The sequence below is a fragment of the Drosophila persimilis genome, unplaced genomic scaffold (genome assembly GCF_003286085.1).
Source record: "Drosophila persimilis strain 14011-0111.01,24,50 unplaced genomic scaffold, DperRS2 tig00000856-arrow-arrow-pilon, whole genome shotgun sequence".
Classification (NCBI taxonomy): domain Eukaryota; kingdom Metazoa; phylum Arthropoda; class Insecta; order Diptera; family Drosophilidae; genus Drosophila; species Drosophila persimilis.
In genome coordinates, this window is record NW_020825362.1 from 210,798 (window position 1) to 231,105 (window position 20,308).

General features: G+C 51.4%; 8 protein-coding genes across 9 annotated transcripts; 2 read left to right on the forward strand and 6 right to left on the reverse strand.

The window, feature by feature from the left end:
* Positions 1-339: 339 nt before the first annotated feature.
* Positions 340-3,771, forward strand: LOC6601864 (DNA polymerase delta catalytic subunit). Its single transcript, XM_002026877.2, has 2 exons — positions 340-428; positions 491-3,771. The coding sequence occupies exons 1-2, from the start codon at positions 370-372 to the stop codon at positions 3,711-3,713; spliced, it is 3,282 nt and encodes a 1,093-aa protein (XP_002026913.2). The 5' UTR covers positions 340-369; the 3' UTR covers positions 3,714-3,771.
* LOC6601866 (ADP-ribosylation factor-like protein 1) lies at positions 3,711-4,765 on the reverse strand. Its single transcript, XM_002026879.2, has 3 exons — positions 4,691-4,765; positions 4,340-4,556; positions 3,711-4,257 (listed from the first exon to the last, which is right to left on the reverse strand). The coding sequence occupies exons 1-3, from the start codon at positions 4,692-4,694 to the stop codon at positions 3,936-3,938; spliced, it is 543 nt and encodes a 180-aa protein (XP_002026915.1). The 5' UTR covers positions 4,695-4,765; the 3' UTR covers positions 3,711-3,935.
* Positions 4,766-6,438: 1,673 nt separating this feature from the next.
* LOC6601867 (ATP-dependent helicase brm) lies at positions 6,439-18,207 on the forward strand. Of its 2 annotated transcripts, none has more exons than XM_002026880.2 (7): positions 6,439-6,493; positions 6,750-7,120; positions 7,179-7,273; positions 13,123-14,445; positions 14,511-16,209; positions 16,267-17,058; positions 17,133-18,207. In XM_002026880.2, exons 2-7 carry the CDS (start codon positions 6,847-6,849, stop codon positions 17,993-17,995), a joined length of 5,046 nt encoding a protein of 1,681 aa, XP_002026916.2. In that variant the 5' UTR covers positions 6,439-6,493; positions 6,750-6,846; the 3' UTR covers positions 17,996-18,207. The 2 variants fall into 2 exon arrangements, with proteins under 2 accessions (XP_002026916.2, XP_026849345.1); XM_026993544.1 differs by having other exon boundaries at positions 7,191-7,273.
* On the reverse strand, positions 7,452-8,633 carry LOC6601868 (inositol monophosphatase 2). The gene is made up of 2 exons (XM_002026881.2): positions 7,841-8,633; positions 7,452-7,782 (listed from the first exon to the last, which is right to left on the reverse strand). Exons 1-2 carry the CDS (start codon positions 8,434-8,436, stop codon positions 7,500-7,502), a joined length of 879 nt encoding a protein of 292 aa, XP_002026917.2. The 5' UTR covers positions 8,437-8,633; the 3' UTR covers positions 7,452-7,499.
* On the reverse strand, positions 8,943-10,018 carry LOC6601869 (inositol monophosphatase ttx-7). The gene is made up of 3 exons (XM_002026882.2): positions 9,518-10,018; positions 9,327-9,430; positions 8,943-9,245 (listed from the first exon to the last, which is right to left on the reverse strand). The coding sequence occupies exons 1-3, from the start codon at positions 10,001-10,003 to the stop codon at positions 8,975-8,977; spliced, it is 861 nt and encodes a 286-aa protein (XP_002026918.1). The 5' UTR covers positions 10,004-10,018; the 3' UTR covers positions 8,943-8,974.
* LOC6601870 (inositol monophosphatase 2) lies at positions 10,129-11,368 on the reverse strand. Its single transcript, XM_026993545.1, has 2 exons — positions 10,852-11,368; positions 10,129-10,592 (listed from the first exon to the last, which is right to left on the reverse strand). Exons 1-2 carry the CDS (start codon positions 11,332-11,334, stop codon positions 10,218-10,220), a joined length of 858 nt encoding a protein of 285 aa, XP_026849346.1. The 5' UTR covers positions 11,335-11,368; the 3' UTR covers positions 10,129-10,217.
* On the reverse strand, positions 11,774-12,883 carry LOC6601871 (inositol monophosphatase 1). The gene is made up of 2 exons (XM_002026884.2): positions 12,175-12,883; positions 11,774-12,108 (listed from the first exon to the last, which is right to left on the reverse strand). The coding sequence occupies exons 1-2, from the start codon at positions 12,756-12,758 to the stop codon at positions 11,829-11,831; spliced, it is 864 nt and encodes a 287-aa protein (XP_002026920.1). The 5' UTR covers positions 12,759-12,883; the 3' UTR covers positions 11,774-11,828.
* A 94-nt stretch (positions 18,208-18,301) lies between the features above and the next one.
* On the reverse strand, positions 18,302-19,973 carry LOC6601874 (SPRY domain-containing SOCS box protein 3). The gene is made up of 3 exons (XM_002026887.2): positions 19,525-19,973; positions 18,603-19,164; positions 18,302-18,512 (listed from the first exon to the last, which is right to left on the reverse strand). The coding sequence occupies exons 1-3, from the start codon at positions 19,846-19,848 to the stop codon at positions 18,355-18,357; spliced, it is 1,044 nt and encodes a 347-aa protein (XP_002026923.2). The 5' UTR covers positions 19,849-19,973; the 3' UTR covers positions 18,302-18,354.
* Positions 19,974-20,308: the final 335 nt, after the last annotated feature.

The following is a 20,308-nucleotide window of genomic DNA, read 5'->3' on the forward strand; positions in this document are numbered from 1 at the left end:
TCAGCTGGACTACGCTAAGATTCTTAAATTTTCTTCATCTTCTTGAAGTATATATTAATAGGCACTGGTCTACAATGGATTAATCATATTCCTTGATTTTGATATTCGGTTTATTATTGCTAGCTATCTTGGTCTAACCGCAGCTAGAAACGACTAGTTACTGCATTCATGAGTCTAAGATGACAAACATTTCCTCAATTATAAAATATCCTTTTCCTAGGGTATGCTGAGTGTTACGAAGAACTGCCAACAATTGGCCGTTTCCCAGCACTGTTTGGCAGTGCTTAAAGCCCGCCTTATTTTTTGGCATCAATCTGCCGTTCCATGAGTCCATGAGTTTATTCATTTATTTATTCACATAGACCATTTATGATGGACGCCAAGCGTAAATTTAATAGCAACACCAATGGCCAGGCCAAGAAGCCCAGGTGAGAGTGAGCGTAATTGCGAGGTGGTGAAATGCACAGTAAACCTTCTCTTTGGGCCCCAGAAATCCCGACGAAGATGAGGAAATGGACTTCGAGGCCGAGCTGGCGGCCTTTGAGAACAGCGAAGAGCTAGACCAGACTCTACTCCTTGGCGAGGGACCCGAGAATCAACAGACAAGCGAGCGGTGGTCACGGCCAGCACCTCCCAAACTGGATCCCAGCAAAGACAACTTGGAGTTCCAGCAATTGGATGTGGAGAACTATATGGGCCAGCCGCTGCCCGGCATGCCCGGAGCCCAGCTGGGACCCGTGCCGGTGGTGCGCATGTTCGGTGTCACCATGCAGGGCAACTCCGTGTGCTGCCATGTGCACGGCTTTTGTCCGTACTTCTACATAGAAGCCCCAACGAAATTCGAGGAATATCACTGCGAGAAGCTGCAAAAGTCGCTAGATCAGAAGACCATAGCCGATATACGCAACAACAAGGACAATGTCCAAGAGGCAGTGCTGATGGTGGAACTGGTGGAGAAGCTCAACATCCATGGCTACAACGGAGACCAGAAGCAGCGGTACATCAAGATTACAGTGACTCTGCCACGGTTTGTGGCCGCCGCCTCGCGCCTGCTCAAGAAGGAGGTGATCATGGCCGAAATCGATTTCCAAGACTGCCGCGCCTTCGAGAATAACATCGACTTTGACATACGCTTCATGGTGGATACTGGCGTTGTTGGCTGCAACTGGATCGAGCTGCCCCAGGGCCATTGGCGGCTGAGGAGTGGTAACAGCAAGCCGCTGCCTGAATCCCGCTGTCAGATTGAGGTGGATGTGGCCTTTGACAGGTTCATCTCCCACGAACCCGAGGGGGAATGGTCCAAGGTAGCCCCCTTCCGCATCTTGTCCTTTGACATTGAATGCGCTGGCCGAAAGGGCATCTTCCCCGAGGCCAAAATGGATCCAGTAATACAGATCGCCAACATGGTAATCCGGCAGGGCGAACCAGAGCCCTTCATCCGCAATGTCTTCACACTGAATGTGTGCGCTCCGATCATTGGCAGCCAGGTGCTGTGCCACGACAAGGAGACCCAGATGCTGGACAAGTGGTCCGCGTTTGTGCGCGAGGTGGATCCGGACATTCTCACCGGCTACAACATTAACAACTTTGACATACCCTATCTGATCAATAGGGCAGCCCACCTGAAGGTGAAGAATTTCGAGTATCTGGGCAGGATTAAGAACATACGATCCGTGATCAAGGAGCAGGTGCTGCAGTCCAAGCAAATGGGTCGCCGCGAGAACCAGTATGTGAACTTCGAGGGCCGCGTGCCCTTCGATTTGCTATTTGTCCTGCTGCGGGAATATAAACTCCGTTCGTACACCCTTAACGCCGTGAGCTATCACTTCCTGCAGGAGCAGAAGGAGGATGTGCACCACAGCATTATCACGGACCTGCAGAACGGGGACGAGCAGACACGGCGCCGCCTGGCCATGTACTGCCTCAAGGATGCGTATTTGCCACTCCGCCTGCTGGAGAAGCTCATGGCGATAGTCAACTACATGGAGATGGCCAGGGTAACGGGCGTCTCCCTGGAGTGCCTGCTCACCCGCGGGCAGCAGATCAAAGTGCTCAGCCAGCTGTTGCGCAAGGCCAAGACCAAGGGCTACATAATGCCCTCGTACACGCCCCAGGGATCGGACGAGCAGTACGAGGGAGCCACGGTAATCGAACCGAAGCGTGGCTACTACGCAGATCCCATATCCACGTTGGATTTCGCCTCGCTGTACCCCAGCATAATGATGGCCCACAATCTCTGTTACACCACCTTGGTGCTGGGGGGAAGCCGGGAGAAGCTCAGGGAGAAGGATGGCCTGCAGGATGAGCAAGTGGTACGTACGCCGGCCAACAATTACTTTGTCAAGTCGGAGGTGCGACGAGGTCTGCTACCAGAGATCCTGGAATCCCTGCTGGCTGCCCGAAAGCGTGCCAAGAATGATCTGAAAGTGGAGACAGACCCATTCAAGCGCAAGGTCCTCGATGGCCGCCAATTAGCACTGAAAATCTCAGCCAACTCTGTGTACGGTTTCACCGGGGCCCAAGTGGGCAAGCTGCCATGCCTTGAGATCTCTGGGAGCGTCACAGCCTACGGCAGAACCATGATAGAACTGACCAAGAACGAGGTGGAATCTCACTACACCCGGGAAAATGGATACGAGAACGATGCCGTTGTCATCTACGGCGACACGGACTCTGTGATGGTGAATTTCGGCGTCAAGACTCTGGAGCGGAGCATGGAGCTGGGCAGGGAGGCGGCCGAGCTGGTAAGCGCCAAGTTTGTCCATCCGATAAAGCTGGAATTCGAGAAGGTCTACTATCCCTACCTGCTGATCAACAAGAAGCGCTACGCAGGATTGTACTTCACCCGGCCGGAGGCCTACGACAAAATGGACTGCAAGGGAATCGAGACGGTGCGGCGCGACAACTCTCCGCTGGTGGCCAACCTGATGAACTCCTGTCTACAGAAGCTGCTCATTGAGCGAGACCCCGACGGAGCCGTCACCTATGCCAAGCAGGTGATTGCGGATCTGCTCTGCAATCGCATTGACATCTCCCAGCTGGTTATCACCAAGGAGCTGGCCAAGACTGACTATGCGGCAAAGCAGGCGCACGTGGAGCTGGCCGCCAAGATGAAGAAACGCGATCCGGGCACAGCCCCGAAGCTGGGAGACCGCGTTCCCTATGTGATCTGTGCGGCGGCCAAGAACACGCCGGCCTATGCAAAGGCCGAAGATCCGTTGTATGTCCTAGAGAACAGTGTGCCCATCGATGCCACTTATTATTTGGAGCAGCAGCTGTCCAAGCCGCTGCTGAGAATATTCGAGCCGATCCTAGGGGAGAAAGCAGAGTCCATACTCCTCAAGGGAGAGCACACACGCACCCGCACTGTGGTCACGTCCAAGGTGGGCGGCCTGGCCGGATTCATGACCAAAAAGTCAGCCTGCCTGGGCTGTAAAACGCTGATGCCCAAGGGCTATGAGAAGGCGTGCCTGTGCCCGCACTGTGAGCCACGGATGAGTGAGCTATACCAGAAGGAGGTGGGTGCCAAGCGAGGGCTCGAGGAGACCTTTGCCCGCCTGTGGACTGAATGCCAGCGCTGCCAGGGATCGTTGCACGAGGAGGTAATCTGCTCGAACCGCGACTGTCCCATCTTTTACATGAGACAGAAGGTACGCATGGAGCTGGACACACAGGAGAAGCGTGTGCTGAGATTTGGACTGGCCGAATGGTAAATTTGTGGTTTGTTTAATCCTATAATTTAATAATTATATTACTAGAAGTTATTACAAAGTTCTTTCGTTTCGTTTCTTGGATTTCTCTGTGCAATTTGCAAGTTTGAAAAAAAAGCTGTAGACGAATCCTTAGCTGGCGACGCTTTGGATAAATATTTTTACACAGGGGTAGGGCTGATAGGTGGCGGCTAAGGGGCTGAGGATTGACTTGCGTTACGAGAACTATTTACGACTCTGCAGAGTGTTGGATAGCCAGTCCATGGCCTGGTCGAGGCCTTCGCCTTTGGTGGCGGATGTTTTGAATATTTGAAATGTGCGATTTTTAAGGTTCTCTAGCCCTAACGCATGATGCACCTCGGCCACGGTCATGCAGCCCTCCATGTCCTGTTTGTTGGCCAGGACAACGAGTATCGCTCCGGCCAGCTCCTCCTCCCGCAGCATATACAGCAGCTCGTCCTTAGAAATGCCAATCCGATCACGGTCCGCCGAGTCCACCACATAGATAATGGCATCCGTGTTGCTATAATAGCAACGCCAATACGGTCTGAAAATACCAATAACAATCACGTGGTTTTATCTCCGTTTCCACTCGTCTGTGTTTTATCTTTCGGCTGGCGCATACTCACCTAATACTTGTCTGTCCGCCCAGGTCCCAGACCTGGAACTTGAGGTTCTTGTATGTAACCTGCTCAACGTTGAAGCCAATCGTGGGTATCGTTGTCACCACTTCGCCCACCTGCAGTCTGTAGAGGATGGTCGTCTTGCCAGCGCCGTCCAGCCCCAGTATCAGTATGCGCATCTCCCTGGAGCCAAGCAGTCCGCGAAAGTAGCTTAGCACCCCACCTGCAAACAACAACAGCAAACAACAATTTTTATTTTCTACGACATGAAGACGAACGGACGACTCATCGTCACCGGCCCCCAGATTTTTTGGGGATGGTGATTCTCTGTTGCTGTCCTGTGTGGTCTGTGCTTACCCATGATTAAAGATCAACTTTATCTAGTGCTGGCGCTGCCTCTAAATGCTTAAATGTTTAACCTAAATAATTGTATTTATTCTACAATTAAATATAAAAAATATACGAAATAATCTTGTTTTCACTTTTTTGTCAGAATGGTTCAGGTTTTGGTATTCACTGTTTACGTGAACATGACGTGTCATGGCATACGTTCACAGTGAGTTTATAAAAATATTATTAAATGGCAGTGAAGTTCTTTCAATTATAACTGAACATATTGACAGTTTTAATAATTATGTGCTAATTAATAATAATAAATAAAAAATAGCATATTTTCTACGGTTATAATTTATTTGAGATGAACATATATTTGTATTCATTTTTAAATTGCAAAACTATCACAAACTGTAACTGTGACTGCGACTGTGACTGCTGTGAAAGAACTATTTCTTGCCGGCTAGCAGAGTTGACACCCCTCCAAATGGTTTAGGTTATGGCATTCACCGTGAACATGACGTGTCATACGTTCACAGCTATAAAAATTATTGTAATTTACAGTGATATTGAAGTTCTAAAAATGATATATTAATAAATAATAAAATACAAAATTGCATATTTTGTATGTTTGTAATTTATTTGATATATAGTATATATATATATATATATTTTTTTTTTTGCATTTTTACATTGCAGAACTAATTTTGTAAAGGTATATTTAAGAACAAAGGATATAGAAAGATATATCCATACGCTGGTTTTTTCAATTTTCGCTATCTCAGATCGGGCTTCCGTGCGTCATTTATTCCAATGGATAGCTTTAAGTCCTTGTCGCGCATTCAATTTCAAACAATCAGGTTTTATATACAAATAACTAATCAAATGCACGAATAGACCAACAAAATGCAATCTAAAACAAGGCCTTTATTAATTACATTTTAAAACAGCTTGGAAAAACGGTTTCTTCATATATATCAACGAAATAGGGTATACCTGCGCCCAAACTCCGGCTGACGTGACAGTTCACACTCACTTACGGCGCATTCCACATTCACTTACGTTGCCACTGTTTTTTTGTTGACCTTTTTTGTTTAAACCTTGCTGCTCAAAATACAATAAATGGGAGCACTAAAAACTAGCCAATCTTGTAGAAAATTTATTCATTAATGGCCTGAAATTATATGGGCAAAGCTAAAGGTTTTTGTTGGGCAGCATTATTCAACGGAATAAGGAAATTGAGCAATCGGAACGATTTTTCTCTTACGTTTTATTGCTTATAATTTATTTGACCATTTTCGCTAAAACCTTTTTTACGCAAAATGCAATAAAAGCAAGTGCTTAAAATAAAGCAGTCAGGTAGAAGATTGATTTATAAATCGTATAAAATTATGTGGAAATGGTTAAAGTTTTTAGTTCGGCAGCATTATTCAACGGAATAAAGAAATTGAGCAATTGGGACGATTTTTCTCTTACGTTTTATTACGTTTAATTTGCTTGACCATTTTCGCTAAAACCTTTTTTTACGCAAAATGCAATAAAAGCAAGTAGTTAAAATAAACCAGTCGGGTAGAATATTGATTCATAAATTGTATTAAATTATGTGGGCATGGCTAAAGGTTTTAGTTAGGCAGCATTATTCAACGGAAAATCAAAAACGAGGAATATGTAAAATATAACTTGAATTCGTCAGTATATTTACGGTATATTTTTATGTATACTTCTCAGAGTCGGACCGTATATTTCAACGGTCACACTGGAGACGTCCGCCATTTGCTGTCGCGTCGTTCGAGAAAATTGAAAAAAAGTGAAAAATAGTGCTAATAGGTAATATTATTGTGGCAAAATATTGCTATTCGGTGATTTGTTTAGTGTATTCCAAGTGGGACACAAGTTCTAGCAACTAAGTGGGGTTTATGTGACCGGCTTGTACCATTTGTGCAAAGTCAAACACAGACTGCGCAAAAAGTGTGACAAAAAAGCGAGTGAAAAACAATGATGCGATTAGATATCCCTCGGCTAAAAGATTCTGATATTTGTTTCAAACAATGCAATGTGCAATAACACACAAATGTGCATTTAGCTTCCACTTTTAGGTGTCGGTGCACCAGCTAGTTTTGTAATATATTCGGCGCCCTCGCACTACCCCCGCACTACCGCACAGGAGACCCGAAGTGAAAATGGCCTCGCCCTCGCCGGCGAACAGTCCCATGCCGCCACCACAGGCGCCCAGCCCGATGGCACCACCCTCACAGAGCCCAGCACCCTCGCCACATAGTCCGTACCCGCATCAGCAGCCGGGGCCGCCACAGGGACCACCGCCTGGAGCACCGCCCCACATGCAAGGGCCCCCGCCACCGGGCCACCCAGCTGCGTACGGACATCCGATGCAGCATGGACCACCAGGACAGGGCCCACCTCCGCATCATATGCCGCCACATCATCAGGGAATGAGTATGTTCTTGATATGCCACACACTCTTCTGTTGTCCATCACGCATAATCATTTTTAGTTTTCTCAAAAGGTCCGCACATGGGAATGCAGATGCCGCCGACGGGACCGAATATGTCGCCCATCGGATATCAGACACACGGAATGCCTCCCAATGTAAGTTTTGAATCCCCGCTCCCCCCGGGATGAGAGCAATCAACATCTTCGCATGTACTACTCGTATATGGCGCGAAAATTGTTTTATTGTTTATTATCTCCGCAAAACGCCGGCAATCTCCAAAAGCTCCGCACACAACAGCGAGCTTTCATGGGTATCGAAGCTCAAGCTTTTCAATTTAGATATTTTGTTGCAAACAATTTATTGTGGAATGTGATGCTTAAATTACTTTTTAACTGCCACACCCCCCACCGACTCCTCGAGGTCGGCCTTGCGCAACAAATCTTCGATTTCCTTACGCAACGTCTCTGTGCCTGCACAGATCAGATCTGGCTTCATGATGTCGAAAGGTCCGCCAAATGGATGAGTGACCACGCCCCCAGCTTCGCTCACTAGCAGGGAACCAGCAGCACAGTCCCAGGGATACATGTCCTCAATGTAGAATGCATCTAGATTCCCAGCTGCCACCATGCACAGCTCATCCACCACACAGGAGTAGGCCAGCAGGCTAGAGGATAGAGAGATAGATGTATAGAGATTCGGATAATAGGGTCTCTGCCACTCACCGTCTGGCATTCAGTCCCACATGGTAGATCCGTTTGATGTGCTTGTTGGCCACAGAGTGGACATGCAGCAGTGACACTTCATAGGCGACATTGGCATCCTTGATGCTCTCGCAGTTGCTCACACGGATCGGCTTGCCATTGCAGAAGGCCCCCTGCCCCAGCTTGGCTGTGAAGATCTTCTTCTGGGCGGGATTGTTAATGACACCCAGCACGATCTGTTTGTTGATGGACAAACCGATGGAGACACAGACATGAGGAATTTGTTTAATGAAATTGGATGTGCCATCGATCGGATCTATAATCCAGGTGGGAACATCCGTTAGCTCCTTGGAAACATTATTATTCTTTGCTGTTTCCTCCTCGCCAATGAACTTGTGATCCGGATAGCTGGCCAGTATCTGCTCCATGAGAAAATCCTCGATTTTGTTATCGTAGTCGGTGACCACATCGTAAAAGTCCCCCTTAATGGAGACATTCTTGCTCGTGCGCTCGTAGCCCTCCATCAGGATCTCACCCGCCTGAACGGCCAGTGGATAGATGAAGCTGAACAGCTCTTCCACAACATCCGATTGCCATCCTGCTGCCGACTGCGACATTCTCTGTTTCAGTAACTGATCTTGCGATGTAAACGAGGCGGTGCTTCGTCGCTCAGCTTGCGTTGCCAACTAATCAGATATGCACGATACGAAGCGATAGGCCGCCTGGCTGGGTTGCTGGGTGGCTGGATGGCTGTATGGCTGCCTGGAAGTGGTGTTGTATGGGGAGGAGGAGCTTTGATTATATTTAGCAGGCACAATTGTCTCCCAGCTTTGATTGTTTGCTTCTCGTTGGCTACATTGAGTTTTATGATAGCCCGAAGCTTGTACTCAAAATTGGCATCTCACCTGTCCCAGTGCTTGTTTTATCTCAATTTGTTTGTTGAACGTACGTACGTACGTACACAAATATTCGCTTTTTATCTCACAGACAGTTGTAAAACCAGTTTTTATCAGACCCCCCGTCCCTCCGTAAGTTCGTTTCCTCTCGTATCTGTCGTGAATGATCTTTTCAAACTGGAGGCTACTGTCATTTATGGAACAGTAGAAATGGAGAGGCATCGGGCTCATCTTTTGTGTACACTTTATTGCAGTATGCTCACTGGAACGTATATTCCGTAATCCGATCGGCCTCCTTTATCAACTGGATCACGTTCTGGGCCAACTCTTCGGTGCAGGCGCAGACACAGTCCGGTTGCATCACCTCGAATTTGCCGCCACTGGTGTGGTAGATCCTGCCACCCGCTTCGGTGAGGATTATGGCCCCAGCGGCCAGATCCCAGGGCTTCAGATTCTCCACATGATAGGCATCACAACGTCCGGTGGCTATATAGCAGAGCGTCAGAGCTGCACTGCCCAAACTTCGAATGCTGATTGCCAAGGAGGGCATTTCGTAGTAAAATATAAATAGGATAGTACGGATATATGGGGAAACGAGATCAGAGACTTACGCAGTGGCATTCGATCCCAGCTTGAAGAGACGCTTCACGTTCTGGTCCCGCCCCTTAGCCACAACGATTAGCGACATTTCATAGCCCACAACAGCCTGTTGGATCTGCCAGAAGAGAAGATATAAGAGCGCTAGTCAGAGTGACTGGATGATCTACTCTTATCTATTACTCTCTTCGTCGCTACCACTCACCGTGACTACCTTCGAGGCTACGCTGATGGGTTGGCCATTCAAGAAGGCTCCCTGACCCTTGCGCGATGAGTACAATTCATTGGTCGCCGGATTGTAGATGATGCCCGCCATCAGCTCCTTGTTGATGGCCAGGCCCACGGAGATGCAACAGTGGGGAATTTTGCGTACGAAATTGTTGGTTCCATCGATGGGGTCTATGATCCAGGTGGGGTCATCGGTTAGCTCGGCTTGATCCAGCGATCCATCCAGCGCTTCTTCGCCAATGATGCGGGACTCGGGGAAGGCCTTGAGCAGACCAGCCGTGAGAGTGGCTTCGATCTGTTGGTCGTAGACGGTGACCAGGTCATAGAAAGCTGACTTCACATCGTAATCAGTTTTGGGCTTCAGAAAACCCTCCAGGAACAGGGGACCACATTGCTTGACCAGCTCCAGGGACACTTTATAGTATTCCTGGAGTTTTATTTCACTGATTTGGTGGTTACTCATGTCTCTTCCGGGCGGGCACTACCAATTTTTCCATCGCAGCAGCTGTTGTAGCAAAGCTTTTTGTGAGCTTTTCCCCAGAAATTCCAGTCCAAACTTGGAATGATAAAGTTTTATTTATTTGAATGTTTACTTTAATCTGTGCTCGCTCTCTCGAAGAGTCTACATTTTTATTACAAACGATATATAATGTTTTGTTTTTTTGTGTCGCCGGACTCTACTTGAATGTGTAGCTCTTTATCTGATTGGCCTCCTCGATAAGACTAATCACATTCTGGGCCAACTCCTCCGTGGAGGCGCACACGCAATCCGGCTTCATCACATCGAATTTCCCGCCATTCGTATGGCAAACGGTGCCCCCGGCTTCCGTGAGAATAATAGCACCGGCAGCTATGTCCCAGGGCTTCAGATCCTCCACATGGTAGGCGTCACACTGGCCGGTGGCCACGTAGCAGAGGGTCAGGGCGGCGCTGCCGAAGCAGCGCGTTCCGGTGGCATTGGAGGCCAGCTTGTACAGACGCTTGATATTCTTGTCCCGAACGGCAGCAGCGTGAATCAAAGAGATCTCGTAGGCAATCACGGCTTGGTTGATCTGGAAGAGAGAGGATAGGATACAAAGAGAGAAAGAGTTGAGAGGAGAGCTTAGAGCTTTTGTGCTGTGAGAGAACGACGCTAATCAACGCTAATGCTCTCTCTCTCTCGCGCGAATGCCAGTAAATCAAGGTCGCGCGAGGGAGGGAGTGAGGTGAGGTGTAGTGCATGCACAGTTATTTTGTGATTTTCGTGTATCTTGTTTGCGGGTTCTTGCTATTCCCATTCTATATTCATTCATTATATAAGCTTTCTCTCACCGTCGTCACTTTGGATGTGCTTATCGGCTCGCCATTGAGGAAGGCGCCGTGTCCCTTCCAGGCGGAGAACAGCTCATTTGCCGGCGGATTGTAGATGACGCCCACCACCAGCTCCTTGTTGATGGCCAGCCCCACGGAAATGCAACAGTGTGGTATTCTGTGTATGAAGTTCGTGGTGCCATCGATGGGATCTATGATCCAGGTGGGGGCATCCGTCAGTTCCGCCTGCCGCTGCGAGGCCGCCGACTCTTCCTCGCCAATGATGCGGGACTCGGGAAAGGCCGCGCTCAGTCCCTCGGTGAGAATGTCCTCAATCTGCTTGTCGTACACGGTGACCAGATCGTAAAAGTCCGACTTGACCTTGAAGTCGGTCTTCGCCTTCTGGTAGCCCTCCTGCATGAGGGGTCCGCACTTTAGCACCAGTTTGAGGGCCACATCGTAGTACTCCTTGAGCTTAGTCTCGCTGACGGGGGGGTTACTCATTGTGATGGCTGCGGCGGCTGCTGTCGTTCAACTAAAATGCCATCGTAGTTGTGTGGGCTCAAGAACAGATGTAAACTGCAAAGCTCTTCGGCCAGAAGCTTTTTCCATTCACTAGAACTTTGAACTTTTGCCAAAAGAAGGAGAAGGCAGCAACGATAAGCGATAGAAGATAGAGTTGTTCTGCACCGTCAATGGATTGTGGGAGCAAACAGAAGTGCCACTAAGATGGATTACCATCGCAAACAGAGATCCGAGTTGCTGTCAATGTCATTCCATCTTTCGGAGTTTGCCCACAGATATATCAGAGGGGGAGTGGGAGGAGGAGCAAACAGATCAGTGCAGATCTGTGTGCTCCGCCTACATTATCTCTGCAAAAAAGAGCTGTTTACAGAGAACAAAGCAGAGAAGAATGATGAAGGCAAAAGATAATTAGAGGAGCTAGAATGATGATTGGCCACATTTCGCATAGTTTATTCTTTTTCCAACAAAGATATTCATTCACTATCGCCACCCCCCACATGCTTCTCCTGGTCCGCCTTGCGTATGAGCTGCTCGATCTCCGCCCGCAGGGACTCGGTGCCAGCACATATGAGGTCTGGTTTCATGATCTCAAAGGGGCCGCCATAGGGATGGGTTACCACACCGCCAGCCTCCCGGATGAGCAAGTAGCCGGCGGCACAGTCCCAGGGGAACATGTCCTCGATGTGGAAGGCATCCAGATTGCCGGCAGCGACCATGCACAGGGAATCCACCACAGCCGAGTAGGCCAGAAGGCTGGACAAATGTAGAGAATAATGAATGAGCAAAAGGAAGATCCGTTGGGTCGTGTGCGGCACTTACCGCCTGGCATGCGATCCCACGTGATAGATGCGCTTGATGTGCTTGTTGCGGATCTTTGGGGCGTGCAGCAGACACACTTCGTAGGCCACATTGGCGTAATTTAGATGCTCGCAGCTGCTCACGTGGATGGCCTCGCCATTGCAGAAGGCGCCCTGCCCCAGCTTGGCGGTGTATAGCTTCTTCTGGGCGGGATTGTTGACCACTCCCAGCACGATCTGTTTGTGGATGGACAGGCCAATGGAGACAGAGACATGGGGAATTTGTTTGATGAAATTGGACGTGCCATCGATGGGATCAATGATCCAGGTGGGGGCATCCGTTAGCTCCTTGGTCACATTGTTGTTCTTGTGCGTGTCCTCCTCCCCGATGAACTTGTGGTCCGGATAGCTGGCCAGTATCTGCTCCATGAGGAACTCCTCTATCTGATTGTCATAGGCGGTCACCACGTTGTAAAACTCCCCATCCTTGAGGGACACTGCCTTGCCCGCGTTCTCGTAGCCCTCGAGGAGTATTGCTCCCGCTCGCACTGCCAGCGGATGGATGAAGGTGTAGAGCTCCTCAATTAGCTCCCTGCTGGCCGCCATCTCTAATGTCTGTTTGTCTCTTTATAATTGTGCCTGTATCTGTTATCTGAATTGTGTGTCTGCTGCTAGAGAGATTGCGCTTCGTTCTGGCTCTGTTCTGTTTTGTTCTGTTCTGATTTGGCTTCGAGTGAATCAGGCACTGGAAGCATCCAACGGCCAGCAGCCGGCAGCCAGCGGCAGTCGAACGGGTTTTGTGTGACTAAAGCTTTTTCCCTTTATTTGCTTTTGAATTGAATTTAACTTTTATTTATTCGGAAAAGCTCTCGCGGATATGAACCCCAGCTCTCAGTCACTAGAGACAATAGCTAATATCAGATCTCTCTCTATCTCTCTCTCATCCATGCTCTCGTCGTGCTGCTTGCAGGCACCTGGCACACAACCGTGCATAGTCTCTCCGGGTGGACCCCCGGGCGGACCACCGCCGCCAGAGCGCTCCAGCCAGGAGAATCTGCACGCCCTGCAGCGGGCCATCGATTCGATGGAGGAGAAGGGACTGCAGGAGGATCCGCGCTACTCCCAGCTGCTGGCCATGCGGGCCACCTCGAAGCACCAGCATTTGAATGGCAATCAGGTCAATCTGTTGCGCACACAGATCACTGCCTACCGGCTGCTGGCGCGGAATAAGCCCATATCCATGCAGATGCAGCAGGCGCTGCAGGCGGCCCAGCAGCAACCGCCGCCAGGGCCACCGATTGGGCCACCGGGCACGCCTGGTGGACCACCGCCTGGTCCGCAGCAGCAGCAACAGCAGCATCCAGGTCAACCGCCAGTTCCACCTCAGCAGCAGCAGCAACAACAGCAGCAGCCGCCGCCAGTCACAGGAACGCCGCCGCAATGCTCCACACCGCCTGCCACTAGCCCGTACGGGCAGCCAGTGCCCGGCCAGAAACTGCAGGCGGTTCCTCCACCGCCGCACATGCAACAGGGCCAGCCTCTGCCGCCACAGCCTCCGGTGGTGGGAGGACCACCGCCCCAGCAGCAGCCGCCGCCTCCGCAACAGCCGCCATCGCAGCAGCAGCAGCAGCCACCGCCGGAACAGCTGCAGCACCAGCTGCCGAACGGAGGCAAGCCACTGGCGATGGGTCCAGCTGGCGGTCAGCCGCTGATTCCACCATCTCCCATGCAGCAGCAGCAGCAGCCACAGCAGAGGACAGCTCCGCCTGGCATGCCACCCGGTGCACAGGTGCCTCAGCCAGGGGGCCCACCGCGGCCTGGAGCCCCGCCCGGCCAGCATCAGCCGATGCCCAAGCCCAATCGAGTGACAACCGTGGCCAAGCCGGTGGGTCTGGATCCCATCACGCTGCTGCAGGAGCGGGAGAACCGCATTGCGGCCAGAATCTCGCTGCGGATGCAGGAGCTGCAGCGCCTGCCCGCCACCATGTCAGAGGATTTGCGCATTCAAGCGGCCATCGAGCTGAGAGCCCTGCGGGTGCTCAACTTCCAACGGCAGCTGCGCATGGAGTTCGTGCAGTGCACCAGACGGGACACCACCCTGGAGACGGCGCTGAACATCAAGTTCTACAAGCGGACCAAGAGGCAGGGTCTTCGGGAGGCACGGGCCACCGAGAAGCTGGAAAAGCAACAGAAACTGGAGGCCGAGCGGAAGCGGCGGCAGAAGCATCTGGAGTTCCTGGCTGCGGTGCTACAGCACGGCAAGGATCTGAGGGAGTTCCACCGGAACAATAAGGTGAGTGAGAGGGCGAGAATGACCATTAAAATGTCGGCTAATCCTTGGTATAATTCCCATTTCAGGCTCAGCTGGCGAGGATGAACAAGTCGGTGATGAATTACCATGCGAATGCCGAGCGTGAGCAGAAGAAGGAGCAGGAGCGCATCGAGAAGGAGCGCATGCGGCGCCTGATGGCTGAGGACGAGGAGGGCTACCGCAAGCTGATCGATCAGAAGAAGGACAAGCGACTGGCCTTCCTGCTCTCGCAGACGGACGAGTACATCAGCAATCTCACGCAGATGGTCAAACAGCACAAGGACGATCAGATGAAGAAGAAGGAGGAGGAGGGCAAGCGCCTGCAGCTCTACAAGAAGGAGCTCCTCATGAGCGGCGAGTACATTGGCATCGATGAGAGCAGCATTGTGGCCGACATGCGGGTGAATGTGATCGAAACGTGCACCGGCAAAAAGCTTACCGGCGACGATGCCCCCATGCTTAAGCATTTGTATCGCTGGCTCAGCATGCATCCTGGCTGGGACTGGATAGACGATGATGATGATGGCAGCGGCATTGGCGGTTCCATGGGTTCCATGGGCATCAACGAGGACCACAAGCCAAAGCTGGAGGAGCAGCCGCAGCAGTCAACCGAAGATGTCACCGACAAGTCGGCGGCACCACCGCAGCCGGGCGATGACGGTCCCAAGGATCTGATGACGCAGGCCAAGGTGGAGGACGACGAGTACAAGACGGAGGAGCAGACCTACTACAGCATTGCGCACACCATACACGAGAAGGTGTACGAGCAGGCGGCCATCATGGTCAACGGCCAGCTCAAGGAGTACCAGATCAAGGGTCTCGAGTGGCTCGTCTCGCTCTACAACAACAACCTGAACGGCATCCTGGCCGATGAGATGGGCCTGGGCAAGACCATCCAGACGATTTCCCTCGTGACCTATCTGATGGACCGCAAGAAGGTGATGGGTCCCTTCCTGATCATCGTGCCGCTGTCCACGCTGCCCAATTGGGTGCTCGAGTTCGAAAAGTGGGCACCCGCCGTGAGCGTGGTCAGCTACAAGGGCAGCCCCCAGGGCCGCAGGCTGCTGCAGAACCAGATGCGTGCCACCAAGTTCAATGTGCTGCTGACGACATACGAGTACGTGATCAAGGACAAGGCGGTGCTGGCGAAGATCCAGTGGAAGTACATGATCATCGACGAGGGACATCGCATGAAGAACCATCACTGCAAGCTCACCCAGGTGCTGAACACCCACTACATAGCCCCGTATCGGCTGCTGCTCACGGGCACACCGCTCCAGAACAAGCTACCCGAACTGTGGGCCCTGCTCAACTTCCTGCTGCCCTCCATCTTCAAGTCCTGCTCCACCTTTGAGCAATGGTTCAATGCCCCATTCGCCACCACCGGCGAGAAGGTCGAGCTGAACGAGGAGGAGACCATTCTGATCATTCGTCGTCTGCACAAGGTGCTGCGCCCCTTCCTGCTGCGACGCCTCAAGAAGGAGGTGGAACACCAGCTGCCCGACAAGGTCGAGTACATCATCAAGTGCGACATGTCGGCGCTGCAGCGTGTGCTCTACAAGCACATGCAGAGCAAGGGCGTCCTGCTCACCGATGGCTCCGAGAAGGGAAAGCACGGCAAGGGTGGGGCCAAGGCCCTGATGAACACAATTGTTCAGCTGCGGAAGCTGTGCAACCATCCGTTCATGTTCCAGGCCATCGAGGAGAAGTATTGCGACCACACCGGAGGCCATGGCGTCGTCTCGGGTAAGAACGAATCCTCAAAGCTAGCATTGTTCATTGTACTCAAATACTGATCTCTAGGTCCGGATCTATATCGCGTGTCGGGAAAATTCGAGCTGCTTGATCGCATCCTACCAAAGCTGAAGGCCACCAACCACAGGGTGTTGCTCTTCTGTCAGATGACCCAGTGCATGACCATCATAGAGGACTATCTCAGCTGGCGCCAGTTTGGATATCTGCGCTTGGACGGCACCACCAAGGCGGAGGATCGTGGCGAGCTGCTGCGCAAATTCAATGCCAAGGGGTCGGACATCTTTGTCTTTTTGCTGTCGACACGCGCCGGTGGCCTGGGTCTCAATTTGCAGACCGCCGACACGGTGGTGATCTTCGATTCGGATTGGAATCCCCATCAGGATCTGCAGGCGCAGGATCGTGCCCATCGTATTGGGCAGCGCAACGAGGTGCGCGTGCTCCGCCTGATGACGGTCAATTCGGTGGAGGAGCGCATCCTGGCCGCGGCCAGGTACAAGCTGAACATGGACGAGAAGGTCATCCAGGCGGGCATGTTCGATCAGAAGTCGACGGGCAGCGAGCGGCAGCAGTTCCTGCAGACGATCCTGCATCAGGACGACAACGAGGAGGAGGAGGAGAACGAGGTGCCCGACGATGAGATGATCAACATGATGATTGCCCGCAGCGAGGAGGAGGTCGAGATTTTCAAGCGCATGGATGTCGATCGCAAGAAGGAGGACGACGAAATCCATCCGGGCAGGGAGCGTCTCATCGACGAGTCCGAGCTGCCCGACTGGCTGACCAAGGACGATGAGGAAGTCGAACGTTTCCACTATCAATACGATGAAGACACCATTCTGGGTAAGCCTCTCTTTCGCCCCCCCCGCTTTTAAGGGAAATCTCTTGTAACCCAGGTACGACGCTTTTTTCTGTAGGTCGCGGCTCGCGCCAGCGCAAGGAAGTGGACTACACGGACAGTCTCACCGAGAAGGAGTGGCTGAAGGCCATCGACGAGGGTGCTGAATTCGAGGAGGAGGAGGAAGAGGACGATTCCAAGCGAAAGCGTCGCAAGCGCAAGAACCGCAAGGAGGAGTCCGACGACGATTCGCTCATCCTCAAGCGTCGCCGACGCCAGAATCTGGACAAGCGCGCCAAAAAGCAGATGCACAAGATCATGAATGCCGTCATCAAGGTCACCCAGGATGGGCGCACCCTCTCGGAGCCTTTCATGAAGCTGCCTTCGCGTCAGCGGCTGCCCGACTATTACGATATCATTAAGCGGCCATTGGACATCAAGAAGATTCTGCAGCGCATCGAGGACTGCAAGTACGCGGATCTCAATGAGCTGGAGAAGGACTTTATGCAGCTGTGCCAGAATGCCCAGATCTACAACGAGGAAGCCTCGCTCATCTATCTGGACTCGATTGCTCTGCAGAAGATCTTCGTGGGCGCCAGGCAAAAGGTGACGGCAGCCGCCGATGCCGCTGCTGTGGCCTCCGGCGACAATACGGGCGAGGCGCACGGCAATGGAGGTGGTGGCTCCGACAATTCGGACAACGATGACGATGATGGTGGGGACGATGGCTCCGACGATGAGGAGATTGCCACCACATCGGCGGCGGCGGTGAAGATGAAGCTGAAACTGAACAAATCTCTGGCCAGTGCCCCCTCAACGCCCACCCAACCATCGACGACCGTGAGCAGTGGTGCGGCCACAACATCCAAGAAGCAGACGCGCCGCAAGCGGGCACAAAAGAAGTACACCATATCGGACGACGATGACGATGACATGGACTAGCTGCCGCTGGGTCTGTTCTTCAAGCGTTCCAACGTGGTTCAAGCGTTCGATGTCAGCAATTTTTAGTTAGTTTTTAGTTCCCTGTTCCCCGTTCCGCTTCCCAGAATATGGCTATGGGAACTGATAGAGGAAGCTTGACTCTACCAGTTTTCACACCCATCTTATCGTCCATCTGTCTATCTATCTACCTATCTATCTGTCTGTCCTAGAATAAGCACAACCCCATAGGCTTTCAGTTTTAGTCTCCTTTTGTCGATGATTCATTTAGTACCAAACGTTCATTCTCAAACAGCAGTACTATACATATACAGATACATATACATATAATTACTATAAATAAATGCATAACTAACATATTTCTAGAGCAAGTAATGGAAATATTCGTCGCACAGATCGTGGACAGAAGTGGCGCCGGTGCTGGCACCACACTCCTCGTCGCCGCTGTCATTACGCCGCAGTGGAATCTTGTGGGCATTGGCATACAAGTCCTCCTCGTCAATGTTTGTATCGTCAGATTCTGTAAATGGAAATGGATGAGTGCTCAGTGCTCGTCTGCTCAGTGGACTGGAAACGTCACCTCCAATCAGCACCACCGCCAATCGCTTACCTCTGTACTTGTGCTTGCGGCCGAGACGCACCTTGGAGCTGGACAGCACCGCCTCATCGCCAAGATCCAGCTCGTTCTCCTGCGATCTGCGCGAGTAGCGCACTGGCGGGGCCAGGAACCAGTACGAGGCCAGGATACTCTTCAGTCCTGGCATTTGACGGAGCTCGGAGAGAATCTGCGGCTGCTTCGACAGGGCTTGAAAGGATCGCAGCTGCAGCGTCACCGGCTGAGAGGTGCAATTAATCAGCCTTATCACCGATTTGGCAGCCGTGGAGCAGACCATGGGATATATGCGGACATCTGGATCCATGGGCACGTTGGTATAGGCCACGCCGAGCGCTCGCCGATTCAGATAGAACTCCAGATGGCCCCGCGTCCGGTCCAGCTGGACACCGATCAGACAGCCCTGGGAGAACTTCTGGCCGTAGGGCAGCTGCTCGCCGCAATGCTGCACCTTGCCCGAGTAGGAGAAGCCCCAGGACTGGGCATTGGTGCCCAAGGCAGAGACAAAGTGAAACTTGAATTGCCCCAGATTAACGCTCTCCGTTCCTATGCCGAACATCTATGGGAGAAGGGGGGGAGATGGGAAAGGGAATCGGGATTTGAGTTTAATAATTGTTTACATTGAACTTTTGTGCGGTGCGGCTTATCAGTCACATAGTTGGGCTGTGGCTTGTCTAGAGATTTCCTCATATGCACTCTTCTCTTCCTCTGTGTCTTATCTTATCAACGCCCTGCGCTGTGCATTTTAATCTGTAATCCACAAAACGGGTGGAGGTGTGGAGTGGAGCGAGACCAACAGAAGCCAGAGTGTGCTATTTTGAGGCCTTCCTATCAGCGACTTTGACTGACATTCATCTCACCCAACTAGTTGTCAGGCCAGGCGATCTGGGCATCTGGGATTATGCTTCTCAAGACTCACCACATCTGTGCCGGCCAGCGCTGTGATGACGCGCATCTCCCAGAAGTGCACCATGCCCGACTTCAGGGGTCGATCGCCGCGCACTATCGCTGTACCCTGGCTGAAGGTGGGATGGAATACAATGTCCCGATCACTGATGAGGGCGTCCGACTCCTCGGATGGATACCACTTCCAGGGGCGGACATTGCCCTCGATATCCTCACCGCATCGACACTTGACCAGGTCGGGGATAAGGCCCTTGTGGTTGGTCACTTCGATACAGTTGGGGAAGGTGCAGTCGCAGAAACCTGGCGTGCAGACACCCTCCTGACGGGCGGTCAACATTCTCGTTTATTGATATTGTCTCTGATATTTATGGCACCAATCATGCATTACACGCGTGCGCTTTTTGATCTCGAACAGTCTGTAAACGGCCGACGTATGTTTCCAGTCTAACCAGATCGGGCCCTCCTTATATATAATGTTTTTAAGTGTAAAAACGATGCGCTGTAAAACTGTGTGTTTGTTTACTTTTTTGTGACCCATTGAAACAGCTGACGAAATGCGTTAGCAACACTGGCATGTAACTCATGTAGAATGCATGTAGATAATTAATGTAGAAGTACCATACCGGTGTGTTTCTTCGTAAAAACACAGTTTCATAGCATCAAGCTTTGGTAGCAGCCACCGTTGGTAGTTCCATTGCTAATAGCTACACAGGAGCCAGCTGTGATATATTCAAAGATCCCATATCGATGAACGTTTTATACGCGGTACTCACAATTTTAAAGATAAGAAAAAAACC

Coding starts and splice junctions, on each gene's coding strand:
- LOC6601864 (XM_002026877.2), top strand. CDS start 370: ATGATGGACGCCAAGCGTAAATTTAATAGCAACACCAATGGCCAGGCC. Junction 429..490: donor GGCCAGGCCAAGAAGCCCAG/GTGAGAGTGAGC, acceptor TTTGGGCCCCAG/AAATCCCGACGAAGATGAGG.
- LOC6601866 (XM_002026879.2), bottom strand. Junction 4,258..4,339: donor GGCGGACAGACAAGTATTAG/GTGAGTATGCGC, acceptor TGGTATTTTCAG/ACCGTATTGGCGTTGCTATT.
- LOC6601867 (XM_002026880.2), top strand. CDS start 6,847: ATGGCCTCGCCCTCGCCGGCGAACAGTCCCATGCCGCCACCACAGGCG. Junction 16,210..16,266: donor AGGCCATGGCGTCGTCTCGG/GTAAGAACGAAT, acceptor ACTGATCTCTAG/GTCCGGATCTATATCGCGTG. Junction 17,059..17,132: donor CGATGAAGACACCATTCTGG/GTAAGCCTCTCT, acceptor TTTTTTCTGTAG/GTCGCGGCTCGCGCCAGCGC.
- LOC6601868 (XM_002026881.2), bottom strand. CDS start 8,436: ATGTCGCAGTCGGCAGCAGGATGGCAATCGGATGTTGTGGAAGAGCTG. Junction 7,783..7,840: donor GTGGGACTGAATGCCAGACG/GTGAGTGGCAGA, acceptor TCTATCCTCTAG/CCTGCTGGCCTACTCCTGTG.
- LOC6601869 (XM_002026882.2), bottom strand. CDS start 10,003: ATGAGTAACCACCAAATCAGTGAAATAAAACTCCAGGAATACTATAAA. Junction 9,431..9,517: donor TAGCCTCGAAGGTAGTCACG/GTGAGTGGTAGC, acceptor CTCTTCTGGCAG/ATCCAACAGGCTGTTGTGGG. Junction 9,246..9,326: donor CTGGGATCGAATGCCACTGC/GTAAGTCTCTGA, acceptor CTTGGCAATCAG/CATTCGAAGTTTGGGCAGTG.
- LOC6601870 (XM_026993545.1), bottom strand. CDS start 11,334: ATGAGTAACCCCCCCGTCAGCGAGACTAAGCTCAAGGAGTACTACGAT. Junction 10,593..10,851: donor GCACATCCAAAGTGACGACG/GTGAGAGAAAGC, acceptor TCTCTCTTCCAG/ATCAACCAAGCCGTGATTGC.
- LOC6601871 (XM_002026884.2), bottom strand. CDS start 12,758: ATGGCGGCCAGCAGGGAGCTAATTGAGGAGCTCTACACCTTCATCCAT. Junction 12,109..12,174: donor GTGGGATCGCATGCCAGGCG/GTAAGTGCCGCA, acceptor ACATTTGTCCAG/CCTTCTGGCCTACTCGGCTG.
- LOC6601874 (XM_002026887.2), bottom strand. CDS start 19,848: ATGTTGACCGCCCGTCAGGAGGGTGTCTGCACGCCAGGTTTCTGCGAC. Junction 19,165..19,524: donor CGCTGGCCGGCACAGATGTG/GTGAGTCTTGAG, acceptor CTTCTCCCATAG/ATGTTCGGCATAGGAACGGA. Junction 18,513..18,602: donor CCGCAAGCACAAGTACAGAG/GTAAGCGATTGG, acceptor TTCCATTTACAG/AATCTGACGATACAAACATT.